This window comes from Mesocricetus auratus, unplaced genomic scaffold (genome assembly GCF_017639785.1).
Source record: "Mesocricetus auratus isolate SY011 unplaced genomic scaffold, BCM_Maur_2.0 Super-Scaffold_2245, whole genome shotgun sequence".
NCBI lineage: Eukaryota > Metazoa > Chordata > Mammalia > Rodentia > Cricetidae > Mesocricetus > Mesocricetus auratus.
The window spans coordinates 34352552-34378853 of record NW_024429180.1 but is presented as its reverse complement, the minus strand read 5'-3'; the positions used below and the strand labels follow the sequence as shown (position 1 = coordinate 34378853).

General features: G+C 43.8%; 2 protein-coding genes and 1 pseudogene across 2 annotated transcripts; all 3 read right to left on the bottom strand.

Annotated features, from left to right (window-relative positions):
- Positions 1 to 255: 255 nt before the first annotated feature.
- Positions 256 to 5453, bottom strand: LOC121144160 (tudor and KH domain-containing protein-like). Its single transcript, XM_040757707.1, has 2 exons — positions 5419 to 5453; positions 256 to 1921 (listed from the first exon to the last, which is right to left on the bottom strand). The coding sequence occupies exons 1-2, from the start codon at positions 5451 to 5453 to the stop codon at positions 256 to 258; spliced, it is 1701 nt and encodes a 566-aa protein (XP_040613641.1).
- A 1900-nt stretch (positions 5454 to 7353) lies between these two features.
- Positions 7354 to 12569, bottom strand: LOC121143975 (tudor and KH domain-containing protein-like). Its single transcript, XM_040757084.1, has 2 exons — positions 12535 to 12569; positions 7354 to 9019 (listed from the first exon to the last, which is right to left on the bottom strand). The coding sequence occupies exons 1-2, from the start codon at positions 12567 to 12569 to the stop codon at positions 7354 to 7356; spliced, it is 1701 nt and encodes a 566-aa protein (XP_040613018.1).
- A 2009-nt stretch (positions 12570 to 14578) lies between these two features.
- Positions 14579 to 16030, bottom strand: LOC121138444 (annotated as a pseudogene).
- Positions 16031 to 26302: the final 10272 nt, after the last annotated feature.

Sequence of the window (26302 nt, the reverse complement as noted above, 5' to 3'; positions counted from 1 at the left end):
TCTTTGGAATCCTTGGAAGTGATTTTGTTCATGTAGTTCAAGTGAAATGCTACATACAATTTTTTCCAAGCAGAAGTACATTCTTTATTTCTCTAGATATGTGTATACAGACATCCTGTTAATTTAACATCTCCTAAGTTGTCTCTCCATTTCTTCTACTTGCAGTTAAACGAAAGTTGATAAACGAATACCTGAAGGAATACTACAAAAGAGCTGTCTTCAGCATCCTCAGCACTTGCTTCCCCCATGAGACCTTCATATTGATGCTGATCTTCTCCGTGTTCTTCTGAAGACTGCGGCTTTTGTTAAGCTGAGGCAGGAATAGGCACGAGGTAAGGCTTCAGGGCGCTTCCGGGTCTCATTGACCTCACTGGCAAGAGAAGCATCTGTCTCCTCCTCGGCCGTGTCCACCATCAATATATATGGGACAGTTTCGTCTGCTGCAGATTCGGCAAGTTTGACTGCATATCCTTTACGAACTAACTCTTGCCCAATATCAAGTTCCTGCCCATTGCTGGAATCATATAGATAGACTTCTGGCCAAGTTGACATTCCAGTATGGACATCGCCAGAGAACTTGGCCACCAATGGCTTCCAGGCACCACAGGCAGTGAGTCTTTCAAACTCCTCCAGAGCTTCCTCTTCCCACTGTTCACCTGAGGGGGCAATCCGTGCCAGACTGCATTCTACTGCCTGAATAGGAAGGATCAGGAAGTCCGCCCTGAGAGCCCTCAGATCCTCCCCTGGGCAATTCCCATTATCTCCAAAGTCAACAAAATATAGGTCCAAGTTCCCATTTTCCAGGGTACCAAGAATCTTGGCTCGATACCAGCAACCATCTACGGAGTAACGTGCTGCTACAATGTCTCCTACGTTCATGGTCAAGTCTTCAGGCAGACTGTTTTCATAGTGCCGAGTCATCTCGATCATAAGTTTTTCGCAATGGAAGCTGACGGAGTCAATGAATTGGATCCAGAAGTGGTTAGGGTTTTCAGAAGCAGAAACGTACACGTCTAGGAACTCATCGGCATGGAAAATGAAGTCGGGATTGGCAACTTCAAACATGGATGTCTCTGGATAGTTGTGGACACCAGAATCTTGAAGGCCATCATCATTGGGTGTCTGCCGGGAACCTTCTTGTGGTGCTGCAGCAACCGTATCGCCATCACCTCTGCCGAGATGAACCTCCAGGGGTACGGCTGGGTCCATGCTCGAACTGCTACTCTTCCATAAGGCTGCTTCTCCAGCCGCTCCTGGCTCTATGACTTCCTCTCTTCGAACACCGATAGGCTGCTCTCCTGGAACTCTGGTTTCGGCCGAATGGGCAATCCTGCTTGGAAGATCTTCATCTTCTAACACTTTCTCCATAATCAGATGCTTAGCCGCTTCCACTTCCTTCCGTGTCCCCGAGATTTTTACGAGTCTTGACTGTAGTAACGTCCCCTCTGATTCCTTATGGCACGTAATTTTGGCTCCAGAGGCCTTACAGATAGAACGAATCGTCTCGCCACCTCTCCCAATGACTCTGCCCACGGATCGCTGGGGGACGCAGAGTTCCTCGGACACCGGGGTGTTCTCTGTCGGGATCTGATGGATTGCTGCTTTGGCTTGGCACACCTCACCAGGTAGGCCGCTCAGCAGCAGCACCCGCTCATCACCCTCATCGCCCGAGTCCAAGTCAATGCGAGCGCCTGTCTGTTTCCGCAGCTGTTTAAGATTGGCTCCTTGCCGACCCATGATCAGCCTCACAGCCTCCTGGGGAACTCTCATTTCTACCTCAATGTCGTCTTCTCCAACGTATGTCAGCCGCTCTTCTCTGCTTTCCCGGTATAGGCGGTATATGCTGGAAGCTACTGAAGCAAATGCTGGGAGTCCAAGGACGACCGCCACTTTTTCCATAGTGGACTTTCTCTGCTGTACTCTGAAACAAACAAATCAAGAAGTAGTTTAGTACCCCCAACTTGTTTCATTGGCAGAGAAGCATGAGAACAAAAACCAAAAACCAAAAAAACCAAAACCCCCTACTACTAAGCCAGACAGTGGTGGTGTAGGCCTTTAATCCAGGCATTCAGGAGGCAGAGGAAGAGGAGTTCTGAGTTCGAAGGCAGTCTGTCTGGCCTTCAGAGCTAAGTTTCAGGACAGTTAGGGGCACACAGGAAACCCGTCTCAGAAAACAAAGCAAAATAAAATAACCAAAACAACAACAACAAGAAAAAAATCCAACCTGTCTATTTTTTTCCCCATTTCAAATGTCTAGTAACAACAAAAAACAAAATCACTTTATAGAAAATGTCTTTGGACACCCCCATGGAGGCCCTCACCCTCCATGGGGAAATGAGGGATAATGGGGGGGTTGGTGGGAGGGCACGGGAGGAAGGGAGGGAAAGGGAGAGGGACCTGGAACTGACTTGTGAAGCAACCTTGTTTCTTATCTAAATTTATACAGAAAAATTAAAAAAAATGTCTTTGGATACTTAAAATGCTAACTGAGGTACATGAAATTATACATCAGCTATTTCAGCTTTTCCTGAATAACTATATTTCATTCCCAAATCAAAGGAGGACAATATGTATCTGGATTCCCTTGCTGGTCTAGCCATCTCACTGCTCCCCACGAAACACTGGTAATATTTGTCGAGTGTGTCACCAGTACAGGTTTCTTGGGTGATATCCATTGGAAACAACAGACAAATCTAAATTCAGATATTACAAATAAGTGTGTGCTGAGTTGCTGGGATTGCTATCATAAGGCATGTGTTAATGGAGTCAAAGCCGGATTTTACTTAAACACTGATGGGGATTGAGGCTGGTGTGGAAGGCCATGTTCATAAGGCCAGTACCAAGTAAGTGGAGGCAGAAGGATCTGAACCCAGGCCATGGTGGTAGACACCTCTAATCCCAGCAGACACACCACTTATAGCTATAAAGGCCAGGGAACGGTAGTGCACACCTTTAATCCCAGCAGCCACACTAGAGTTAGAGGCCAGGCAGTGGGGGGACACACCTTTAATCCCAACACCCGTGAGAAGCAGGCAGAAAGATCTGTTTCATGGTTACCCTGAACTACAGGAAAGGGATCGTTTAAAACAGCTCACACCAAGCTTTGTTCAGTACTTGGGAACCCCGCCTTTAATCCCAGCACAAGTTGGGAGGAGACAGGAGCTCAGTACAGTCTGACATCTGGTGGAGGCAGATGTAGTCTGGAGAACAGGATCGCCCATTCCTTCTGAGCATTGGTGAGAACTCTAGTGGTTGCCACTCTGCGTCTCAGATCCTCACTTTTATTCCCAATACCTGTCACTGGGTCTTTATTAGTAGTGCTACATCTCACAAACAAAGAGGAAAGAAGGCTCCAGGAAAAATCAATTCAAAGTAGAATATTCTGGGGCTTGCCCGTACGTCCATCATTCCAGAGGTGAAAGCCGGAGGAGCTCAGTTCAAAGCCAGATCGACACAGGCCCTGCCACTAAATAAAGAACCAAATATCCTGCAGTTGCAGACAGTCATTGGGACTAAATCGGGGAAAGAAGACCCCTCATTTCAAAAGGAGCCAGTCTAGGAGCCCCGAGTAGTGGCGAGTGGTCTACCAGGTATGGGAGCCGAGCCCCTGGGGCCAGAGCCCTTGCTCCGAGCACAGGTGGCCCAGAAGGGGACCCGTGAAAGACCAAACACCCGCCACTGGCCCCGTGCATCCCACCCTCAATCCGGAACTTCTGCCTCCAGTTGCCAGGCTGCCCACCACCCAGACTCTCCCAAGCCCCAAACTCCTCTCTGCAGCCCGGACTGTACCTGTCTTCCGAAGTCCTGCTCTCCTTCTCCTTGTACCTCACCAGTAACACTCTGAAGCAGTCAAGCAGGTGGCAGCTATTTAACAGAGGCTTGCCCCGCCTCCCTGCCACGCCCGCACCAATCAACGCCTGTCTTGAAGTCTGACAATTGCCCTAAACCACAGCTAATCCTTGCTCTGGCTTCCTATAAGCTACCTGAGCCAAGGCGCTCTGAAGGCCAATGACTGAGATTAAACCTCTGAGCCTGCCCACCTCACTAGCCACTTAGAGCCTCAGGAAGGAGATGCTGTTAATGGATCCTGCATCTGCTGAGGAGTAAAGAACCAACTGGAGGGAGGCCCTTGGAGTCCTCGGATCTTCTCTGAGGATGAGATTTGGATGCTCCAAAGCTCAGGGGCCTTGGATCATTGGTGGGCTTTCTCGGATCAAGTGAATCACTTCTTTGTCTGCGGGAGGAGCCTCTTGGTATCAGGCACTTCGGGCTCTGCTTACCTGGAGTGTGGTGGTACACGCCTTTAATCCCAGCAATTGGGAGGCAGAGGCAGGCGGATCTCTCTGAGTTCAAGTCCAGCTCTTTTTCTACAGAGAGGCACAGAGAACTCTTCCGTCAAACAAACAAACAAACACAACTTCTGCCAGTATCCATTCCCCATTTCCATCGGGCTAGGAGACAGGAAAACGACTCTGTTGAAAGGACTAAAAAGGGGGCAGACACTGCATGGCACTGCGGAGGAGCCCCGGACACTCCACATGGACATAAGTCACCAGGGCCACCACCCAGGTTAGGGAGCTGTGGGTCGAGAGCACCTGTGGACCAATTGCGCTGATTCCAGCCCATAGAAAGGGAGGCTGTGGCGGGCAGCAGTTTGCTTGACAATCTGAATTCCAGCGGCCATCTTGATCATACCCGGACCACTAAGAACCTTCAAACTGCTGCGAGGACAGAGTCACTCCAGTTCATGCGGAGATGTTTTTTGAAATATCATCTCTCACGCCTGGAGCAGGATGAACACTCAGACAAAAATGTTTGTTGAGTGACTACAACATCGTGTAGGGACATTCACGTGTCTTTGGTTCAGTTTTCCCGTTAGTATTTTTATTATTGTTATTACTGTTATTTCAGAGACAGATGTTTGGTGTGTTGCCCAGGCTGTCCTCAGATTCTGTTTGCTCAGGTTCTTGAGCAGCTGGGACCTACACACATGCTTGACTTCTAGTCATCCAGAAACAATAAATTTGGGTAAATAATACCTGCACCTCCTACAAGAGTTCCAAGTAACAAAAGGTTAATGCAGAAAATGTGTCTTCCGAGGCAACCAGTACAACTAGTTTCCGGGGGGAAATTTTCACAAGCCATTCCAAAGTTAACACACAAGAACACACAGACACATAAACACACACACATATATACATACACTTTTGCAGAAAGTATCTTTTTTTATTTAATTTTGAAACAAGTTTGCTTCACACGATAATCTGCATATCCCCTGCCATGTCCCCCCACCCAGTCCTCCCAGCATGAAATTCCACATAGAATAACTCAAGCTAAAGAGGGATTTTAAAAACAAAAGGACAGAGAACAGCATGTTTCTCTGGTGGGCTCTGTTTTGCTAGAGACAAGCAGACTCACGTGGCTCCTTTAATGGAGTCTTCCTGAGGCGGCATAAGCGGCAAAAGAACAAAACAAAACAAAACTGCAAGGCTCTTTTAAGAGGCCTTGCTAACAATCAAAAGGTGTGTAAGAGCAGATGCCAGTGGCAGTGAGTTTCACAGCTAAAACTGCAAAATTATATATTTGAAACTTTGACAAGATTAAGCCAATCAATACTCAAGCATGGAGGAGAGTCCTCATGACGTCCTAAAGCTAGCTAAGTTACTGACTATGTGGGTGAGCCTAAGTTAGTTATTACCGGGTACATAGGCGGTGATAGGCAGGTTGGTTGTGTTCCTTGGTATGGTCCTATACACATGCACACATGTGCAACACTAACTGCTGGACTCTTTGGGTCTTTAAATCAGATCAAATATGAACCAGGTGTAGTAGTACACACCTTACTTTTAAAACAATCTTATTTAACACAGCAATCTCAGTTCCCTCTGCCTCCAGACCCTCCAACCCCCCCACTATGTCCCCATCCCATGCCCAATCTTCTACTAAGGGAGGCTGAGGTCTTCCAAGGGGAATCAGAGTCTGGGACATCATTTGGGACAGAACACAGGCCCTCCCTCCCTGCCTCTAGGCTGAGCCCATAGGAAATTGGTTCCAAAAACACACTTCATGCATTAGGGATAAATCCTGGTTCCAAAGCCAGATGCCCCATACATGGCCAAAAACACCCAGCTGACACCCAGGTTCAAGGAACCTGGTTTGGTCCCATGCAGGTTGCCCAGCTATTTTCAGGAGTCAGTGAACTCCCACTAGCTCAGGTCCAGCTGTTTCTGTGCGTTTCCCCGAGCACGGCCTTGACCCCTTTCCTCATCACTTCTCCGTCTCTACAAGTGGACTCAAGGAGACTGGTCCAGTGCTTATCTGTGGATCTCTGCTTCTGTCATTACTGGACAGGGTTCCAGGATGGAACTTAGGGTACTGATCAATCTCATTACATATGAAAGACATTTATGGTGCCCTGCCCGTTATTACTTTGATTCTTAGTTGGTGTGGTTTTTGGTGGATTCCTGGGAATGTCTTTATAGTAGCAAGAACCTTAAACACCATCACAGGGGTAGAAGTGACAGGGGAGTCGCTGAGTTTGATATCTCCCTGGCCTAGAGCATATTCCGGGATGCCAGGACTTCACAGAGAAGCCAGACAAACAGAAACAAAAATTTAAATGAAGTAAAACTAATAAAGAAGAGGTTTATGAAACAGCAGGAGCTAACAGAGGGCCTGGGATAAGTTTGGGCGTGTGTTAAAGGTATGGATATGAGATGACATGGGATGAGTACATTGTATGGATGCACAAACTCACCAAAGTATGAAATGATGTATGTTGATTTAAAAACCAAAGCAAGTTAATTTTAGGAAAACCTCTCAAATATGTAAGATGCTTTATAATCAGCACACACACACACACACACAACCAAACAAACACACAAAATCCCGTGTACACACATCAGACAGTGACTATTAGCAAGGCAGAGGTATCAGCAACAGTGTCAATTGGAATGCACCCTGATGGAGGGGATTCATACTATTAAACTTATTATTCCAAAAAGCATGTTTCAACGTCAGAGCAGCTAAACTATTGTATGTGATTGATGGGAAACTCTCAAGTAAATACTGAGCCACAGAATTGCTATTATTGTGCCTTCTTTGGAATCCTTGGAAGTGATTTTGTTCATGTAGTTCAAGTGAAATGCTACATACAATTTTTTCCAAGCAGAAGTACATTCTTTATTTCTCTAGATATGTGTATACAGACATCCTGTTAATTTAACATCTCCTAAGTTGTCTCTCCATTTCTTCTACTTGCAGTTAAACGAAAGTTGATAAACGAATACCTGAAGGAATACTACAAAAGAGCTGTCTTCAGCATCCTCAGCACTTGCTTCCCCCATGAGACCTTCATATTGATGCTGATCTTCTCCGTGTTCTTCTGAAGACTGCGGCTTTTGTTAAGCTGAGGCAGGAATAGGCACGAGGTAAGGCTTCAGGGCGCTTCCGGGTCTCATTGACCTCACTGGCAAGAGAAGCATCTGTCTCCTCCTCGGCCGTGTCCACCATCAATATATATGGGACAGTTTCGTCTGCTGCAGATTCGGCAAGTTTGACTGCATATCCTTTACGAACTAACTCTTGCCCAATATCAAGTTCCTGCCCATTGCTGGAATCATATAGATAGACTTCTGGCCAAGTTGACATTCCAGTATGGACATCGCCAGAGAACTTGGCCACCAATGGCTTCCAGGCACCACAGGCAGTGAGTCTTTCAAACTCCTCCAGAGCTTCCTCTTCCCACTGTTCACCTGAGGGGGCAATCCGTGCCAGACTGCATTCTACTGCCTGAATAGGAAGGATCAGGAAGTCCACCCTGAGAGCCCTCAGATCCTCCCCTGGGCAATTCCCATTATCTCCAAAGTCAACAAAATATAGGTCCAAGTTCCCATTTTCCAGGGTACCAAGAATCTTGGCTCGATACCAGCAACCATCTACGGAGTAACGTGCTGCTACAATGTCTCCTACGTTCACGGTCAAGTCTTCAGGCAGACTGTTTTCATAGTGCCGAGTCATCTCGATCATAAGTTTTTCGCAATGGAAGCTGACGGAGTCAATGAATTGGATCCAGAAGTGGTTAGGGTTTTCAGAAGCAGAAACGTACACGTCTAGGAACTCATCGGCATGGAAAATGAAGTCGGGATTGGCAACTTCAAACATGGATGTCTCTGGATAGTTGTGGACACCAGAATCTTGAAGGCCATCATCATTGGGTGTCTGCCGGGAACCTTCTTGTGGTGCTGCAGCAACCGTATCGCCATCACCTCTGCCGAGATGAACCTCCAGGGGTACGGCTGGGTCCATGCTCGAACTGCTACTCTTCCATAAGGCTGCTTCTCCAGCCGCTCCTGGCTCTATGACTTCCTCTCTTCGAACACCGATAGGCTGCTCTCCTGGAACTCTGGTTTCGGCCGAATGGGCAATCCTGCTTGGAAGATCTTCATCTTCTAACACTTTCTCCATAATCAGATGCTTAGCCGCTTCCACTTCCTTCCGTGTCCCCGAGATTTTTACGAGTCTTGACTGTAGTAACGTCCCCTCTGATTCCTTATGGCACGTAATTTTGGCTCCAGAGGCCTTACAGATAGAACGAATCGTCTCGCCACCTCTCCCAATGACTCTGCCCACGGATCGCTGGGGCACAGAGACTTCCTCGGACACCAGGGTGTTCTCTGTCGGGATCTGATGCATTGCTGCTTTGGCTTGGCACACCTCACCAGGTAGGCCGCTCAGCAGCAGCACCCGCTCATCACCCTCATCGCCCGAGTCCAAGTCAATGCGAGCGCCTGTCTGTTTCCGCAGCTGTTTAAGATTGGCTCCTTGCCGACCCATGATCAGCCTCACAGCCTCCTGGGGAACTCTCATTTCTACCTCAATGTCGTCTTCTCCAACGTATGTCAGCCGCTCTTCTCTGCTTTCCCGGTATAGGCGGTATATGCTGGAAGCTACTGAAGCAAATGCTGGGAGTCCAAGGACGACCGCCACTTTTTCCATAGTGGACTTTCTCTGCTGTACTCTGAAACAAACAAATCAAGAAGTAGTTTAGTACCCCCAACTTGTTTCATTGGCAGAGAAGCATGAGAACAAAAACCAAAAACCAAAAAAACCAAAACCCCCTACTACTAAGCCAGACAGTGGTGGTGTAGGCCTTTAATCCAGGCATTCAGGAGGCAGAGGAAGAGGAGTTCTGAGTTCGAAGGCAGTCTGTCTGGCCTTCAGAGCTAAGTTTCAGGACAGTTAGGGGCACACAGGAAACCCGTCTCAGAAAACAAAGCAAAATAAAATAACCAAAACAACAACAACAAGAAAAAAATCCAACCTGTCTATTTTTTTCCCCATTTCAAATGTCTAGTAACAACAAAAAACAAAATCACTTTATAGAAAATGTCTTTGGACACCCCCATGGAGGCCCTCACCCTCCATGGGGAAATGAGGGGATAATGGGGGGGGGTTGGTGGGAGGGCACGGGAGGAAGGGAGGGAAAGGGAGAGGGACCTGGAACTGACTTGTGAAGCAACCTTGTTTCTTATCTAAATTTATACAGAAAAATTAAAAAAAATGTCTTTGGATACTTAAAATGCTAACTGAGGTACATGAAATTATACATCAGCTATTTCAGCTTTTCCTGAATAACTATATTTCATTCCCAAATCAAAGGAGGACAATATGTATCTGGATTCCCTTGCTGGTCTAGCCATCTCACTGCTCCCCACGAAACACTGGTAATATTTGTCGAGTGTGTCACCAGTACAGGTTTCTTGGGTGATATCCATTGGAAACAACAGACAAATCTAAATTCAGATATTACAAATTAGTGTGTGCTGAGTTGCTGGGATTGCTATCATAAGGCATGTGTTAATGGAGTCAAAGCCGGATTTTACTTAAACACTGATGGGGATTGAGGCTGGTGTGGAAGGCCATGTTCATAAGGCCAGTACCAAGTAAGTGGAGGCAGAAGGATCTGAACCCAGGCCATGGTGGTAGACACCTCTAATCCCAGCAGACACACCACTTATAGCTATAGAGGCCAGGGAACGGTAGTACACACCTTTAATCCCAGCAGCCACACTAGAGTTAGAGGCCAGGCAGTGGGGGGACACACCTTTAATCCCAACACCCGTGAGAAGCAGGCAGAAAGATCTGTTTCATGGTTACCCTGAACTACAGGAAAGGGATCGTTTAAAACAGCTCACACCAAGCTTTGTTCAGTACTTGGGAACCCCGCCTTTAATCCCAGCACAAGTTGGGAGGAGACAGGAGCTCAGTACAGTCTGACATCTGGTGGAGGCAGATGTAGTCTGGAGAACAGGATCGCCCATTCCTTCTGAGCATTGGTGAGAACTCTAGTGGTTGCCACTCTGCGTCTCAGATCCTCACTTTTATTCCCAATACCTGTCACTGGGTCTTTATTAGTAGTGCTACATCTCACAAACAAAGAGGAAAGAAGGCTCCAGGAAAAATCAATTCAAAGTAGAATATTCTGGGGCTTGCCCGTACGTCCATCTCTCCAGAGGTGAAAGCCGGAGGAGCTCAGTTCAAAGCCAGATCGACACAGACCCTGCCACTAAATAAAGAACCAAATATCCTGCAGTTGCAGACAGTCATTGGGACTAAATCGGGAAAGAAGACCCCTCATTTCAAAAGGAGCCAGTCTAGGAGCCCCGAGTAGTGGCGAGTGGTCTACCAGGTATGGGAGCCGAGCCCCTGGGGCCAGAGCCCTTGCTCCCAGCACAGCTGGCCCAGAAGGGGACCCGTGAAAGACCAAACACCCGCCACTGGCCCCGTGCATCCCACCCTCAATCCGGAACTTCTGCCTCCAGTTGCCAGGCTGCCCACCACCCAGACTCTCCCAAGCCCCAAACTCCTCTCTGCAGCCCGGACTGTACCTGTCTTCCGAAGTCCTGCTCTCCTTCTCCTTGTACCTCACCAGTAACACTCTGAAGCAGTCAAGCAGGTGGCAGCTATTTAACAGAGGCTTGCCCCGCCTCCCTGCCACGCCCGCACCAATCAATGCCTGTCTTGAAGTCTGACAATTGCCCTAAACCACAGCTAATCCTTGCTCTGGCTTCCTATAAGCTACCTGAGCCAAGGCGCTCTGAAGGCCAATGACTGAGATTAAACCTCTGAGCCTGCCCACCTCACTAGCCACTTAGAGCCTCAGGAAGGAGATGCTGTTAATGGATCCTGCATCTGCTGAGGAGTAAAGAACCAACTGGAGGGAGGCCCTTGGAGTCCTCGGATCTTCTCTGAGGATGAGATTTGGATGCTCCAAAGCTCAGGGGCCTTGGATCATTGGTGGGCTTTCTCGGATCAAGTGAATCACTTCTTTGTCTGCGGGAGGAGCCTCTTGGTATCAGGCACTTCGGGCTCTGCTTACCTGGAGTGTGGTGGTACACGCCTTTAATCCCAGCAATTGGGAGGCAGAGGCAGGCGGATCTCTCTGAGTTCAAGACCAGCTCTTTTTCTACAGAGAGGCACAGAGAACTCTTCCGTCAAACAAACAAACAAACAAACAAACAAACAAACACAACTTCTGCCAGTATCCACTCCCCATTTCCATCGGGCTAGGAGACAGGAAAACAACTCTGTTGAAAGGAGTAAAAAGGGGACGGACACTGCATGGCACTGCGGAGGAGCCCCGGACACTCCACATGGACATAAGTCACCAGGGCCACCACCCAGGTTAGGGAGCTGTGGGTCGAGAGCACCTGTGGACCAATTGCGCTGATTCCAGCCCATAGAAAGGGAGGCTGTGGCGGGCAGCAGTTTGCTTGACAATCTGAATTCCAGCGGCCATCTTGATCATACCCGGACCACTAAGAACCTTCAAACTGCTGCGAGGACAGAGTCACTCCAGTTCATGCGGAGATGTTTTTTGAAATATCATCTCTCACGCCTGGAGCAGGATGAACACTCAGACAAAAATGTTTGTTGAGTGACTACAACATCGTGTAGGGACATTCACGTGTCTTTGGTTCAGTTTTCCCGTTAGTATTTTTATTATTGTTATTACTGTTATTTCAGAGACAGATGTTTGGTGTGTTGCCCAGGCTGTCCTCAGATTCTGTTTGCTCAGGTTCTTGAGCAGCTGGGACCTACACACATGCTTGACTTCTAGTCATCCAGAAACAATAAATTTGGGTAAATAATACCTGCACCTCCTACAAGAGTCCCAAGTAACAAAAGGTTAATGCAGAAAATGTGTCTTCCGAGGCAACCAGTACAACTAGTTTCCGGGGGGAAATTTTCACAAGCCATTCCAAAGTTAACACACAAGAACACACAGACACATAAACACACACACATATATACATACACTTTTGCAGAAAGTATCTTTTTTTATTTAATTTTGAAACAAGTTTGCTTCACACGATAATCTGCATATCCCCTGCCATGTCCCCCCACCCAGTCCTCCCAGCATGAAATTCCACATAGAATAACTCAAGCTAAAGAGGGATTTTAAAAACAAAAGGACAGAGAACAGCATGTTTCTCTGGTGGGCTCTGTTTTGCTAGAGACAAGCAGACTCACGTGGCTCCTTTAATGGAGTCTTCCTGAGGCGGCATAAGCGGCAAAAGAACAAAACAAAACAAAACTGCAAGGCTCTTTTAAGAGGCCTTGCTAACAATCAAAAGGTGTGTAAGAGCAGATGCCAGTGGCAGTGAGTTTCACAGCTAAAACTGCAAAATTATATATTTGAAACTTTGACAAGATTAAGCCAATCAATACTCAAGCATGGAGGAGAGTCCTCATGACGTCCTAAAGCTAGCTAAGTTACTGACTATGTGGGTGAGCCTAAGTTAGTTATTACCGGGTACATAGGCGGTGATAGGCAGGTTGGTTGTGTTCCTTGGTATGGTCCTATACACATGCACACATGTGCAACACTAACTGCTGGACTCTTTGGGTCTTTAAATCAGATCAAATATGAACCAGGTGTAGTAGTACACACCTTACTTTTAAAACAATCTTATTTAACACAGCAATCTCAGTTCCCTCTGCCTCCAGACCCTCCAACCCCCCCACTATGTCCCCATCCCACGCCCAATCTTCTACTAAGGGAGGCTGAGGTCTTCCAAGGGGAATCAGAGTCTGGGACATCATTTGGGACAGAACACAGGCCCTCCCTCCCTGCCTCTAGGCTGAGCCCATAGGAAATTGGTTCCAAAAACACACTTCATGCATTAGGGATAAATCCTGGTTCCAAAGCCAGATGCCCCATACATGGCCAAAAACACCCAGCAGACACCCAGGTTCAAGGAACCTGGTTTGGTCCCATGCAGGTTGCCCAGCTATTTTCAGGAGTCAGTGAACTCCCACTAGCTCAGGTCCAGCTGTTTCTGTGCGTTTCCCCGAGCACGGCCTTGACCCCTTTCCACATCACTTCTCCGTCTCTACAAGTAGACTCAAAGAGATCTCTGCTTCAGTCATTACGGTACAGGGTTCCAGGATGGAACTTAGGGTACTGATCAATCTCATTACATATGAAAGACATTTATGGTGCCCTGCCCGTTATTACTTTGATTCTTAGTTGGTGTGGTTTTTGGTGGATTCCTGGGAATGTCTTTATAGTAGCAAGAACCTTAAACACCATCACAGGGGTAGAAGTGACAGGGGAGTCGATGAGTTTGATGTCTCCCTGGTCTAGAGCATATTCCGGGATGCCAGGGCTTCACAGAGAAGCCAGACAAACAGAAACAAAAATTTAAATGAAATACAACTAATAAAGAAGAGGTTTATGGAACAGCAGGAGCTAACAGAGGGCCTGGGATAAGTTTGGGCATGTGTTAAAGGTATGGATATGAGATGACATGGGATGAATACATTGTATGGATGCACAAACTCACCAAAGTATGAAATGATATATGTTGATTTAAAAACCAAAGCAAATTATTTTTAGGAAAACCTCTCAAATATGTAAGATGCTTTATAATCAGCACACACACACACACACACACACACACAGACAAACAAACACACAAAAACCCGTGTGCACACATCAGACAGTGACTATTAGCAAGGCAGAGGTATCAGCAACAGTGTCAATTGGAATGCACCCTGATGGAGGGGATTCATACTATTAAACTTATTATTCCAAAAAGCATGTTTCAACGTCAGAGCAGCTAAACTATTGCATGTGATTGATGGGAAACTCTCAAGTAAATACTGAGCCACAGAATTGCTATTATTGTGCCTTCTTTGGAATCCTTGGAAGTGATTTTGTTCATGTAGTTCAAGTGAAATGCTACATACACTTTTTTTCCAAGCAGAAGTACATTCTTTATTTCTCTAGGTATGTGTATACAGACATCCTGTTAATTTAACATCTCCTAAGTTGTCTCTCCATTTCTTCTACTTGCAGTTAAACGAAAGTTGATAAACTAACACCTGAAGGAATACTACAAAAGAGCTGTCTTCAGCATCCTCAGCACTTGCTTCCCCCATGAGACCTTCATATTGATGCTGATCTTCTCAGTGTTCTTCTGAAGACTGCGGCTTTTGTTAAGCTGAGGCAGGAATAGGCACGAGGTAAGGCTTCAGGGCGCTTCCGGGTCTCATTGACCGCACTGGTAAGAGAAGCATCTGTCTCCTCCTAAGCCGTGTCCACCATCAATATATATGGGACCGTTTCGTCTGCTGCAGATTCGGCAAGTTTGACTGCATATCCTTTACGAACTAACTCTTGCCCAATATCAAGTTCCTGCCCATTGCTGGAATCATATAGATAGATTTCTGGCCAAGTTGACATTCCAGTGTGGACATCGCCAGAGAACTTGGCCACCAATGGCTTCCAGGCACCACAGGCAGTGAGTCTTTCAAACTCCTCCAGAGCTTCCTCTTCCCACTGTTCACCTGAGGGGGCAATCCGTGCCAGACTGCATTCTATTGCCAGAATAGGAAGGATCAGGAAATCCGCCCTGAGAGCCCTCAGATCCTCCCCTGGGCAATTCCCATTATCTCCAAAGTCAACAAAATATAGGTCCAAGTTCCCATTTTCCAGGGTACCAAGAATCTTGGCTCGATACCAGCAACCATCTACGGAGTAAGGTGCTGCTACAGTGTCTCCTATGTTCACAGTCAAGTCTTCAGGCAGACTATTTTCATAGTGCCGAGTCATCTCGATCATAAGTTCTTCCCAATGGAAGCTGACGGAGTCAATGAATTGGATCCAGAAGTGGTTAGGGTTTTCAGAAGCAGAAACGTACACGTCTAGGAACTCATCGGCATGGAAAATGAAGTCGGGATTGGCAACTTCAAACATGGATGTCTCTGGATAGTTGTGGACACCAGAATCTTGAAGGCCATCATCATTGGGTGTCTGCCGGGAACCTTCTTGTGGTGCTGCAGCAACCATATCGCCATCACCTCTGCCGAGATGAACCTCCAGGGATATGGCTGGGTCCATGCTGGACCTGCTACTCTTCCATAAGGCTGCTTCTCCAGCTGCTCCTGGCTCTATGACTTCCTCTCTTCGAACACCGATAGGCTGCTCTCCTGGAACTCTGGTTTCGGCCGAATGGGCAATCCTGCTTGGAAGATCTTCATCTTCTAACACTTTCTCCATAATCAGACAGTGAGCCGCTTCCACTTCCTTCCGTGTCCCCGAGATTTTTACGAGTCTTGACTGTAGTAACGTCCCCTCTGATTCCTTATGGCACGTAATTTTGGCTCCAGAGGCCTTACAGATAGAACGAATCGTCTCGCCACCTCTCCCAATGACTCTGCCCACGGATCGCTGGGGGACGCAGAGTTCCTGGGACACCGGGGTGTTCTCTGTCAGGATCTGATGCATTGCTGCTTTGGCTTGGCACACCTCAACAGGTGAGCCGCTCAGCAGCAGCACCCGCTAATCACCCTCATATCCCGAGTCCAAGTCAATGTGAGCGCCTGTCTGTTTCCGCAGCTGTTTAATATTGGCTCCTTGCTAACCCATGATCAGCCTCACATCCTCCTGGGGAACTCTCATTTCTACCTCAATGTCGTCTTCTCCAATGTATGTCAGCCCCTCTTCTCTGCTTTCCCGGTATTGGCGTTATATCCTAGAAGCTATCTGTGTCAAATACATCTCTATATGTCTAGAAAACCTAACTTACCTAACTACAAATTCTGACTATTGTAAGTAACTATCTATAGTCTGTATTCAATTAGCATTATTTTGAAAAGAACAGTATTAGGACAATATTTAATCAAGAGGAGAAATATACATATCACAAAATTGACCTTGAATTTGTATCAATAAACGAAAAACCATACCCATACCATAATTCCCCTTTTTACCATTAATAAGAGATTGGTTGTGATCATTAACCAATTATAAACAATCCCATTTAAATGAAAACAAAGATTTATAAACAAGATGGGAATAGGACGTCGCTCATTCCAAACTGCTTTGTGCTGGAAGGGGGTGCTGTTCATACCATGGGGATCATGAAAAAACTCAGAATCCTGTATAAGTCCATATTTTTGGGGTCTGTAATACTGCATCATCTTAGCTGTTTCAGTTGTTGGAACACTTGGTCCAATGCTTCCGGGGGTCTTGGTTCATCAAACCACAGAAGCCTTGAAGGAATCCTCAGCTTTTCATTTTCTGTAGAAACATAAGCAAAATCTCCTTTCCCAAGTAACATATCCTTATACTTAAGTTTTGAAGTCAAGGCATTTTCAAAAGATAGAAGTTGAATTAATTTAGCAGCATTTATAATCAAGTGTTGTTTAGCAGCTGTTCCTTCCTGAGCAATCAAAAAACTGAAAAACACAATAGCATACATTATCCAGCCTCTCTGTGTATTTTCCATGTTTACGTGGCTTATTTATTTATCTATTATTACTTTATCTCTTTTACTTTTATTTATTTTTTTCTGAGACAGGGTTTCTCTTTGGAAATCTGCCTGCCTCTGCCTCTGAAGCAATTCCTACCACGTGTGCCACCACAGCCGGCTTCTCTATTTTGTCTCTCAATCTAATGTATATTTTTAAACACACTGTAAACCTTTAGAGGTTTTCTTCATCCAAGTCTGACTTTACTGTATATCTTTATGTTTTTCTGGCCACGTGTCTTATCTGTAAAACCGCGGCTGTTTTAAACTGCTGTTTTTTTTTCCAAGATGGCAGCCTAAGCATGACTCCAGCTGCTGGCTTGGAGATGTGGTCACTGCCACTTCCAGCTGTATGTACAACTTTTAAATCGTTAGCAAAGCCTCTTAAAAGAACCTTGTTGGCTTTAGTTTTTTTTTTTTATGCTGAGTCAGGATAACTGCCTTAAGCAAGCCGCGAGTCTCTGCTTGCAGCAAGCAAAACAGAGCCCACCTGAGAAAATGCTGCTACCAAAAATCTGTGCTTCTCTCTGTTCTTCTGTTTCTAAAATTCCTTTAAAGCTTTTGTCATTCTATGTGGAAATTCATCATCCCACTCCTGATCACCATTATGTAAAGGGAAACCTTTTTCTTGAGACAAGCCTTCCTGCCAGCCTGGTTCTAGAGCCACACCAGTCCCAAATAAACACACAGGAGGCTATATTAATTATCAAGCTGTTGGCCTTGCTTGTTTCTTACTGGCTAGCGCTGACTTAAGTAATTACCCCATAATTTTTAATCTAAGAACTTCTCTTACAGGAGAATAGTTCCAGGCTTCCTACCCCATGATGTTACATGTTGACTCTCTGTGTTTCTCCTTCCCAGAGTCCTCCTGGACTCCTAGTCCCATCTATATAGATTCCTATTGGCCAGCAGTGCTTTTTTGGCACAGGACTTCCCCAACACCATACCATAGACACGTTCTCAGGCTTCCAATGGGCTACTGCCCTCAGCTCTGAAAAAGCTGATTCTGTTATTACACACCTCTTAGTGGTGATGGCTGTTATGGGTATACCTAAAACAATAAAAACTGACAATGCTCCAGCATATGTCTCCAGTAAATTGGAACAATTTTTCAAATATTATAATATAAAACTTGTAACTGGTATACCTTACAATCCCACAGGACAAGCAGTGATTTAAAGATCTAACCGAACCTTAAAAGAGATGCTTCATAAACAGCCAGGGAGAACAAAGACACCTAAGCACAGGTTACATAATGCTTTACTAACATTGAATTTTCTTAATGCTGATGAGAAAGGACAAACCGTAGCAGAAAGACACTGGACTACAGAGAAGACTTCTGAACTGAACCAACCGGTGTATTTTAAGGATGTTATGACCTCAGTCTGGAAACCAGGATATGTGTTATGTTGGGGAAGGGGTTATGCTTTTGTTTCCACAGGAGAATAAAAGCTTTGGGTTCCACCAAAATTAATTAAGATTCGATCAGAACAGAAGACATCTCAGGAGGAGGAAGATAACAGCTCATTTACAAATTCATATTTTACCATGGGTAAAGTGACCTCCTAAAAGGAAAGAGAAGTGTTTTGTTTTTTGTCTTCACAGGTAAACTCAGCAAAGAATACTGGACATATGTATTCCTGAAGAAAAATGAATAGCTACCCTGAGGACCATCAAACAAACAATAACTCACTGTGTGGTATCAAAGTCTAAATCTCTCTATATTGTTTTTCATAGTACCCTTTTATCTTTGTTTCTTCACATACTTCAGTCCCCATTCATTTAACTGAAGCTGGCTTTGGAGTTGGATTGGCTCTCCTACTCTAAATTCAAGCATATTATTTAAATAAAATCCAGAATTTCTGTATTATATCAAAGAGCCATTGATATAAGACAGAAGAAAATAAAATTAGGGACTGTTATCTGTGGATTTATTTTTCTGAAAAGTCTAATTTCCTTCATGCTTACCATCTTCCCTATTGTCACCTCTTCCAGTATGCATACATATAAAAGTTAAAATATTTCATTGTTAACATTAATGCTTGAGTTTTCCAGAGAACAAGGAATTTCCTGACAGCAATCTTCAACTGATTCAGAAAGATAATGAGGATCCACTTCCTTGACTCAACCTGATTCGACTGGAAGCATCTGAACTGCCCCACATCATCGACTCCACCTGACAAGCACGATCCTGAAACTGGCTTGAAACTACATCACTCTACACAACTCCGGACCAAGAAACTGAAACAGCACATCTTCTACAATCTGGCCAGAGCTTCAGACGAGAGCTTCAATCAACACTAGAACCCCAGTCAGGAACTTCAATCAAGCATCTCCTGCCTTACAGAGACTGTCTGATCTACTGAGATTTTGTTATACTAACATTTTTCTTCTCACAGGTCTCCACGAGATTATCATCGTCCCATCTCAGCAGGAAGTAGTTTTGAGAAATCCACACCCTTCTCCCTACTATTGATATTATAGGATAGTTTACACCTGATAGCGTTAGTTTCCAATTATTTTAGAGTTCGAATTGGAAGGAGGTGTTCAGATTTGGGTGTTTCTTTCAGATAAGTTTAGGTTTAGATAGAATAGATGTTTGATACATTTTGTTCCTTGACACAAGTTACTTGTCCTTTTTAGACTAAAAGGGGAATTGTAGGAGGAAACCTGTATGCTGCCATTAACCATGTGACTTACTAGAGGCACATACAGATGAGGTAATAAAAGAGCTGTTTACCACACCGCTAATGACACCCACTTTAGGCATGACTAAAGACGTATACAGACTGACATAAAGATGTATATGTACGTAGGCGGTGAACTACGTCACTAGCCAGGCTCACTTTTGGGCATGGCTAGGGGGGTGTTATAGGGGAAGGCATAAAAGACCGAAGAACAGAAGTCTTGGTCTCTTTTTCTGGATTTCAGCTTCCAGTTCGGCAGCGGAAAACTACTGGGCTCATCTGGGTTACTTGTTTGGTATCTTGTGAGTAATTTCTACAATAAATACTTAGTTTTACTTTAGTAAGTGTGCCGTTTATTGTTACAGTGTCATTTGGAGCATCACCAGTTGACTGCTCTAAATTTTCCTGTGTTTCCTTATCTCATTCAGAATCAGAGCTCAAACATTGTAGAGTTCTATAGTCACCAGAGTTGCCTACTTTTGTCTGTATGTGTGACGAGAACACTTTGGGTCTATGGATTGGCAACACCAGCTTTCATGCTATTTCTTGCATGCATCAAGCATAATTTTTCTCGAGAGGCCTTGTATCAGTTTTTCCTCAACAAAATTGAACAAACAGTATAATGACTTCTCATATATTCCCTATTCCTTTTTGGAATACATTTTTCCATATATAAACACTGCCCCCCCATACCAACCTCAGGTCTTTTCTCAAATATCATTGAATTAGGGAGTCTTTCTGTCCATGATCATCTCATTAAAAGAGAAGTGTCTCTTCTCCATGTTCTTTCCTCCTTTTCCTATTTTTCTTTCATAGACTATGTGAATATATACATGCAATATAAGTATGTTTAAAATATAACATATACTGTAAAATATATATTCATTTTACATTATACCAATATATGACATATCCACTATATCCATTGTTAATTAATATTCTTACTCCTGTTTGTTACAGGCTATAAAAAACCGCCAAAAGGGTTTTTAGCACACATGTATTGTTTCCACTCGTGTAATAGTTACTTTCTTGACAATTAAGGCCAAATACTTCTATGTAGTGACCACCTCTTTAATCTTTTGCTAGAACATGGTCAGCCAGGTGATTTGATTTTGCATAGTTTGTCTTTCTCTTTTAAAACATGATTTTATCGACCAATTATTGATGATTTTTAATTTATACTTTAAAATGGGGAGCATATTTTAAATAGGATTGGCTCCTTAGAACAGCTTTAGCTTCAAAATTTGGCAAACATTTGTAAAGAATTCTCAAATACTTCCCACCACTTACCTTGTTATATTGTCTCCACATGTTTCTTTCACAGAATTAAGTATAGTTAGAATGCTGTAGCCTTTCATATTTGCTTTTGTTGTGTGATGTTTCCTATAGAAACATGAAATATCTATTCACTCCAATACAGGTCACTCATATCAGTCATATAACTCCACTCAAGACTAGCTCAGTAATCTAGTGAGTTTATTGGGGTTATAGGAACATGGGTTTCTCAAAGGCAATGGCATCACTAAAAAGTCCACCAAAGCAGAGTGGCCCCCACCCCTAACCCACTGTGACAGCTGAACCCTAGATGTGCCTGGAGAGGATCTATGTACCCCAGCAGTTGTTAAGGTTTATATAATCCCAAGAGAAGCCTTTTGAGCCTTGTAGGTTTCCGGGACTTCCTGAGTCCTGTCAGTTTTGTCTTCTTTGTCTCCTAAGGTTTCTTTGCTCCCAGGAAGAAATGTCTCAACCAGCAGTTGTTAAGGTTTATATAATCCCAAGAGAAGCCTTTTGAGCCTTGTAGGTTTCCGGGACTTCCTGAGTCCTGTCAGTTTTGTCTTCTTTGTCTCCTAAGGTTTCTTTTGCTCCCAGGAAGAAGTGTCTCAATCTATAGACTATAGCTACACAACAATCTTTCCCTTTAAAAATATATGCATTTTGAGTTTTTCTGTATCTAATGACTTGAATGCTTGTTTTATTTTCTTTTCTCACTCTCCTTATTTTCCTGAATATAATCTATTCTCTGCATGTAATGCAGTTTGTTTCTTCATTCACCTACTGAGCATACAGTTTTATTCGATGTTGTATTAGCTCCTAAAATCCTACTTGACACACAGAAGGTGTTCAGGATGTGTTCCTTTTCCTTATCATGCAATTATTCTGAGTAGTATATCTCTGTAGTAAGTCATCGGTGTGATAAACCAAAATGGAATTCCATATGTTAGAGATTCCCATCTGCCCTCTCACTCTAATTTTCTCAAGAGTGGCTCCTGACTGTTGGATGTATATCCCCCCATCGTCATTGTCTTTGGTCTGTCCTAGCTTCATTAACATCTTCCAGATTAAATATTAGCATTTTGATTCATATTTCTGACTGTAAGGCATAATATCTTTTCCTAAAATTCATACCTTATTATGTTGAACTCTGGCCTAAAATATTCAACTGATTAAAGTTTAAACTCATTTGCATGTGTTTGCATTTTTTTAAAGACTTGACTCTTACATGGTGCACAGCTTTCTGTTCAGCCTCTCTTTGCACAAGCTTCTATCTCCTACTGTGTTTGTTTCAATAGTTTGAATTATTTGGGGAAACCAAGTTGAGGTGTGGCTGCTTGTCAAATCAAGCATATTTATGTGGATCTCAAATTGTTCTTTGCTTTCTTGTCAGCTTCCCCCTACCATATTCTGGTATGTTTGAAATAATGTATAAACTTTATTAACAGTTCTATATTTAGGAGATGAATTTGACATGAATTACAGAGGAAAATTACAGAGAAAATACAGAGCTGGCAGCTGTGGTTGGAGGTGTTGCCTTCTTTATTTTTTTTCAGCTAGTAGTTGGGTGCTGTCTTATCGGCTCACAGGCTAGAAGATAAAGTTCCTGCAGACTCTCATAAGTGGTGTGGTTCTTACACACAAAAGCACTGCACAAGGCGTCTAGATTCTGCTGTAGAATAGCAAAAAAAATACCCCAAATTGGCTTGATCATCTCTTCAAGTGAAGGAGTCTACTTTAAAATGCAATATATTTCACTGTTCCTTATAATACCCACTATTCTTCTATCACACTTTTATTTTTATTTAAATAAAGCAAAAACCACTTGAAAAATGTCTTGAAAAAGGACCAGTGGAATAGAATCCCACTGCTATGGAAAGAATGGCTCTTAATATTCTGTGAACTTCCATCTCACTTTGAACATTGACTGTACATGTGAATACACACACGCACACACACACACACACACACACACACATTTGAATCTTAGAAGGCTTGCAATGATGTTAGGAAGCAAGTGTGTGAGATAATGCAGAATGAGGGAATGTCTTTTCTCCGGTTGCATACCCTTATAGCTAAAGTATTTGGTGTAATGAGATAGAGCTGAACTTGGGAAACTTCATCAGCTCTTCGATTTCAAGTGATTTTATTCTTTCCTTAGCTCACAGCAGCACTGGGCTCTGATACTGAAATACAAATATAACATTGTATCGTACTTTTATTTTTAAATCTGGCTTTTGCTATACTAGAGAACTTCATGATAATTATTACATCCTCATGAAGCATATAGGATCAATATCCTTACAAACTGCTTTGGTTTTCTTTTCTAGAATATGAAGAATCCCAAAATTGTAAGCGACTGGAAGGTTAACATTGAGAAAATCAGAGCTAAAATCATGCTTAAAATTTTGATACACTAATTTCCAGGATTGATCACTCAACAAGTCTATTTTATCCTTCAGTTTTTCAGTGTATTGCATTTTGTAATACTATTTGTCATATGGTTAAAGTCCAGTCAGGATGTTTTACGTCTGTCTGTCTGTCTGTCTGTCTGTCTGTCTGTCTATCTATCTATCATCAATGTTTGTTATCCCTTTATTTGCGCGTGTGTGCGTGCATGTGTGTGTGTGTGTGTGTGTTTGCATGTATGTTTGAATCTGTGAGGATGTGTATGCCTATGTGTGCAAGTGCACATTGCGTACTAAGGCTGATGTGGAAAGTCATACTCTATTGCTTTTTCATCTTATTCATTGAAGCAGTGTCTCTTAGAAGCTCAGTCAAACTTAGAGCTCACCAATATGGCTAGTTTCACTAGGCAGCTTGCTCTGCGATTCCCTGTGTCTACCTTCTGAGGCAGTAATTACAGACAGGATGCCACACCTACCTGGATTTTATGGGTTCCGGGTATCTGAACTGTGGTCCTCATGTTTGTGGGTCCAGTGCTTTAACTGCTATGCAACTTTACCAGCTCCAGTTTATATATATATATATATATATATATATATATATATATATATAATTCTTATGAAGAATTGGGAATTTTGAGTTCTAATTTCTAGTACTATTTATGTGTGTACATGTATGTGTTTATGCATGTATTTGTGCATGTGAAAACCAGAGGGGCTAGGTGACCTCTACACCCTAGTTTTTTGAAACAGGTTTTGTCTCTGAACCAGGAGCCCTCCAGCTCAGCATGATTAGCTGGTTAGTTTAGTTCCAGGCAGCCTCTTGTCTCCACCTGCCCAGTGCTGGGATTACAATGTGTGCTACTGTGCCACCCAACCATCTCCCCAACTCTCTTCTTACTACTCTTAAAGTTGCTAATGTTAGCTTTTATGGGATTCAGTTAATTTACTTCTAAAAATCAAACTATTAAAATTAATTAAATAAAGTAAAGTCAGTAGATAACTCCAGTTGACTTCCTCACCATGGGTGTTAGATTCAGTTTCTCCTGTTTAAGTAAAAGGACTGTGTTCCAGAAAAGGTACCTGTGCTGGACAGTTTTATGTCAACTTTGCCCAAGCAAAAAATCATCTGAGAGGAGAGAGAACCTTAATTATGAAAATGCCTCAGAAAGATCAGACTGCAGGCAAGCCTGTAGAGCATTTTCTTAATTAGTGATTGATGGTGGAGGGCGAAGCCCATTGTGGATGGTGCCACCCCTGGGCTGGTTGTCCTGTGTTCCATAAGAAACCAGGCTGAGCAAGCCATGATGAGCAAGCAGTACACATCACAAGCAGTGCACATAAATCCTCCATGGCCTCTGCATCAGCTCCTGCCTCCAGGTTCCTGCCCTGTTTGAGTTCCTGTTCTGACTTCCTTCAATGAGGAACAGTGCTGTGGAAATGTAAATCAATTAAACTCTTCTTTCCCAAGCTGCACTGGTTGTGAAATTTCATCCTAGCAGTAGAAACTCTAACTAAGACAGCACCTCTCAGAGACACATGTTTGATAGGCTGTTGATGTCTGCACTTATCACAGGCATTTTTAAAGAAGAAAGACAGACTTTTTTAAATGAAAGAGACACAGGAACAGTGAATGTTGCTTTTTTGTTGTTCATTTGTTTTGAATTTCTTTTCCTTCCCTCCCTCCCCTCCTCCTTTCCTCCTTCCCTTGCCCTTTTTTTGAGAGAGAGCAAGTGAGGGAGAGAACCCTGAAGCTGGGTGGGTAGAGATGTGGGGAGGATCTGAGAAGAGTTGGGGGAGAAGAAAGAATATGACCAAAATACATCGTATGAAAAACTTACAAACAAATAAAAACCGCTACTGACATTCTTAGACATGGGCATGTTATATAACACATGTAAATGAACATAAACTCAGGATATTGGGGTAAGAATTAATAAGCTTTTAATCTGTCATTTCTCACCTAAAGCAAAGTGAAATTCTGAAACCCACAAAGCCTCTATTTTGTGTCCATTTTCATCAAGAACCAATCCCTCAACACACACACACACACACACACACACACACACACACGCACACACACACACACAATTCTAGTGGAGTAAGAGCATAGTGTATATTTGAAGACCATACTTCTCTCTACACTGTGAAGACCTGGCCTCAGCCTTACTCTTGCTTTATAGGCATCACATCCCTGAGGTGCTTCCCATGAGCCCTCACCAGAGAGAGCTCTCTCTGTTCCCACAGCAGCTCAGACATAATTCTGTTGAGCCATCCACATAGCTTGTAAATGCCTGTGAGAACATCTGTCTTCACAGTCCTGATAGGCATTCAAGGTCCTGGGCTTTGTCTTATTTGTCTGTAACGTTCTATCTAGCAGATGTTTTGTACATAATAGGGACCCGTCAGGTGCTTATCAGAGTAGGATGAAGGCAATGGGCATAGCACTGCACGGCTTTAATGCAGATACACTTGCTAGACAGAGGCAGGCAGGTTAAGGAGTTCAAAACCTGCTTGGAAAGGTTTGTGAAACTCTTTCTAAAAGAGGGCTGTGGATGTGGCACAGTCGTAGAAACTTACCTAGCATGAAAAAAACCCTCAGTCTAATCTACAGTAAAAGTGAAGAAAGGAAGAAAAATTTCAAACCATTTTGGAAATATTTAGGAAGATAATGCTTTATTTCCTTACTCCATCTATGTCTGACTTTAATGCTTCTATTTATATACATTGTGTACAGTACACACTGGTTTTCTACCTACATGTGCTATTATATAGAATAGATATTAACACAAGTAGATAACTGTATTATACTAAAACTGACCTTTTAGATTTTAAATGAATACTATTATTCATTTTTTATTTTAAAACAATCTTTTCTCATTTTACATACAAATCCCAGTTCCCACTCCTCCCCTCCTCCCCCTGCTCTCCCCACCTTCCCTCTACCCCACCCACATCCAGTTCTCAGAGAAGGTAAGGCTTTCTAAGGGGAGTCTACCAAGTCTGGCATATCACTTTGAGGCAGGACAAAGGCCTTTCCTCCTATATCCAGGCTGAGCAAGGTATCCCCCCAAAGAGAATGGGCTTCCAAAAGCCAGTTAAAACATTAGGGATAAGT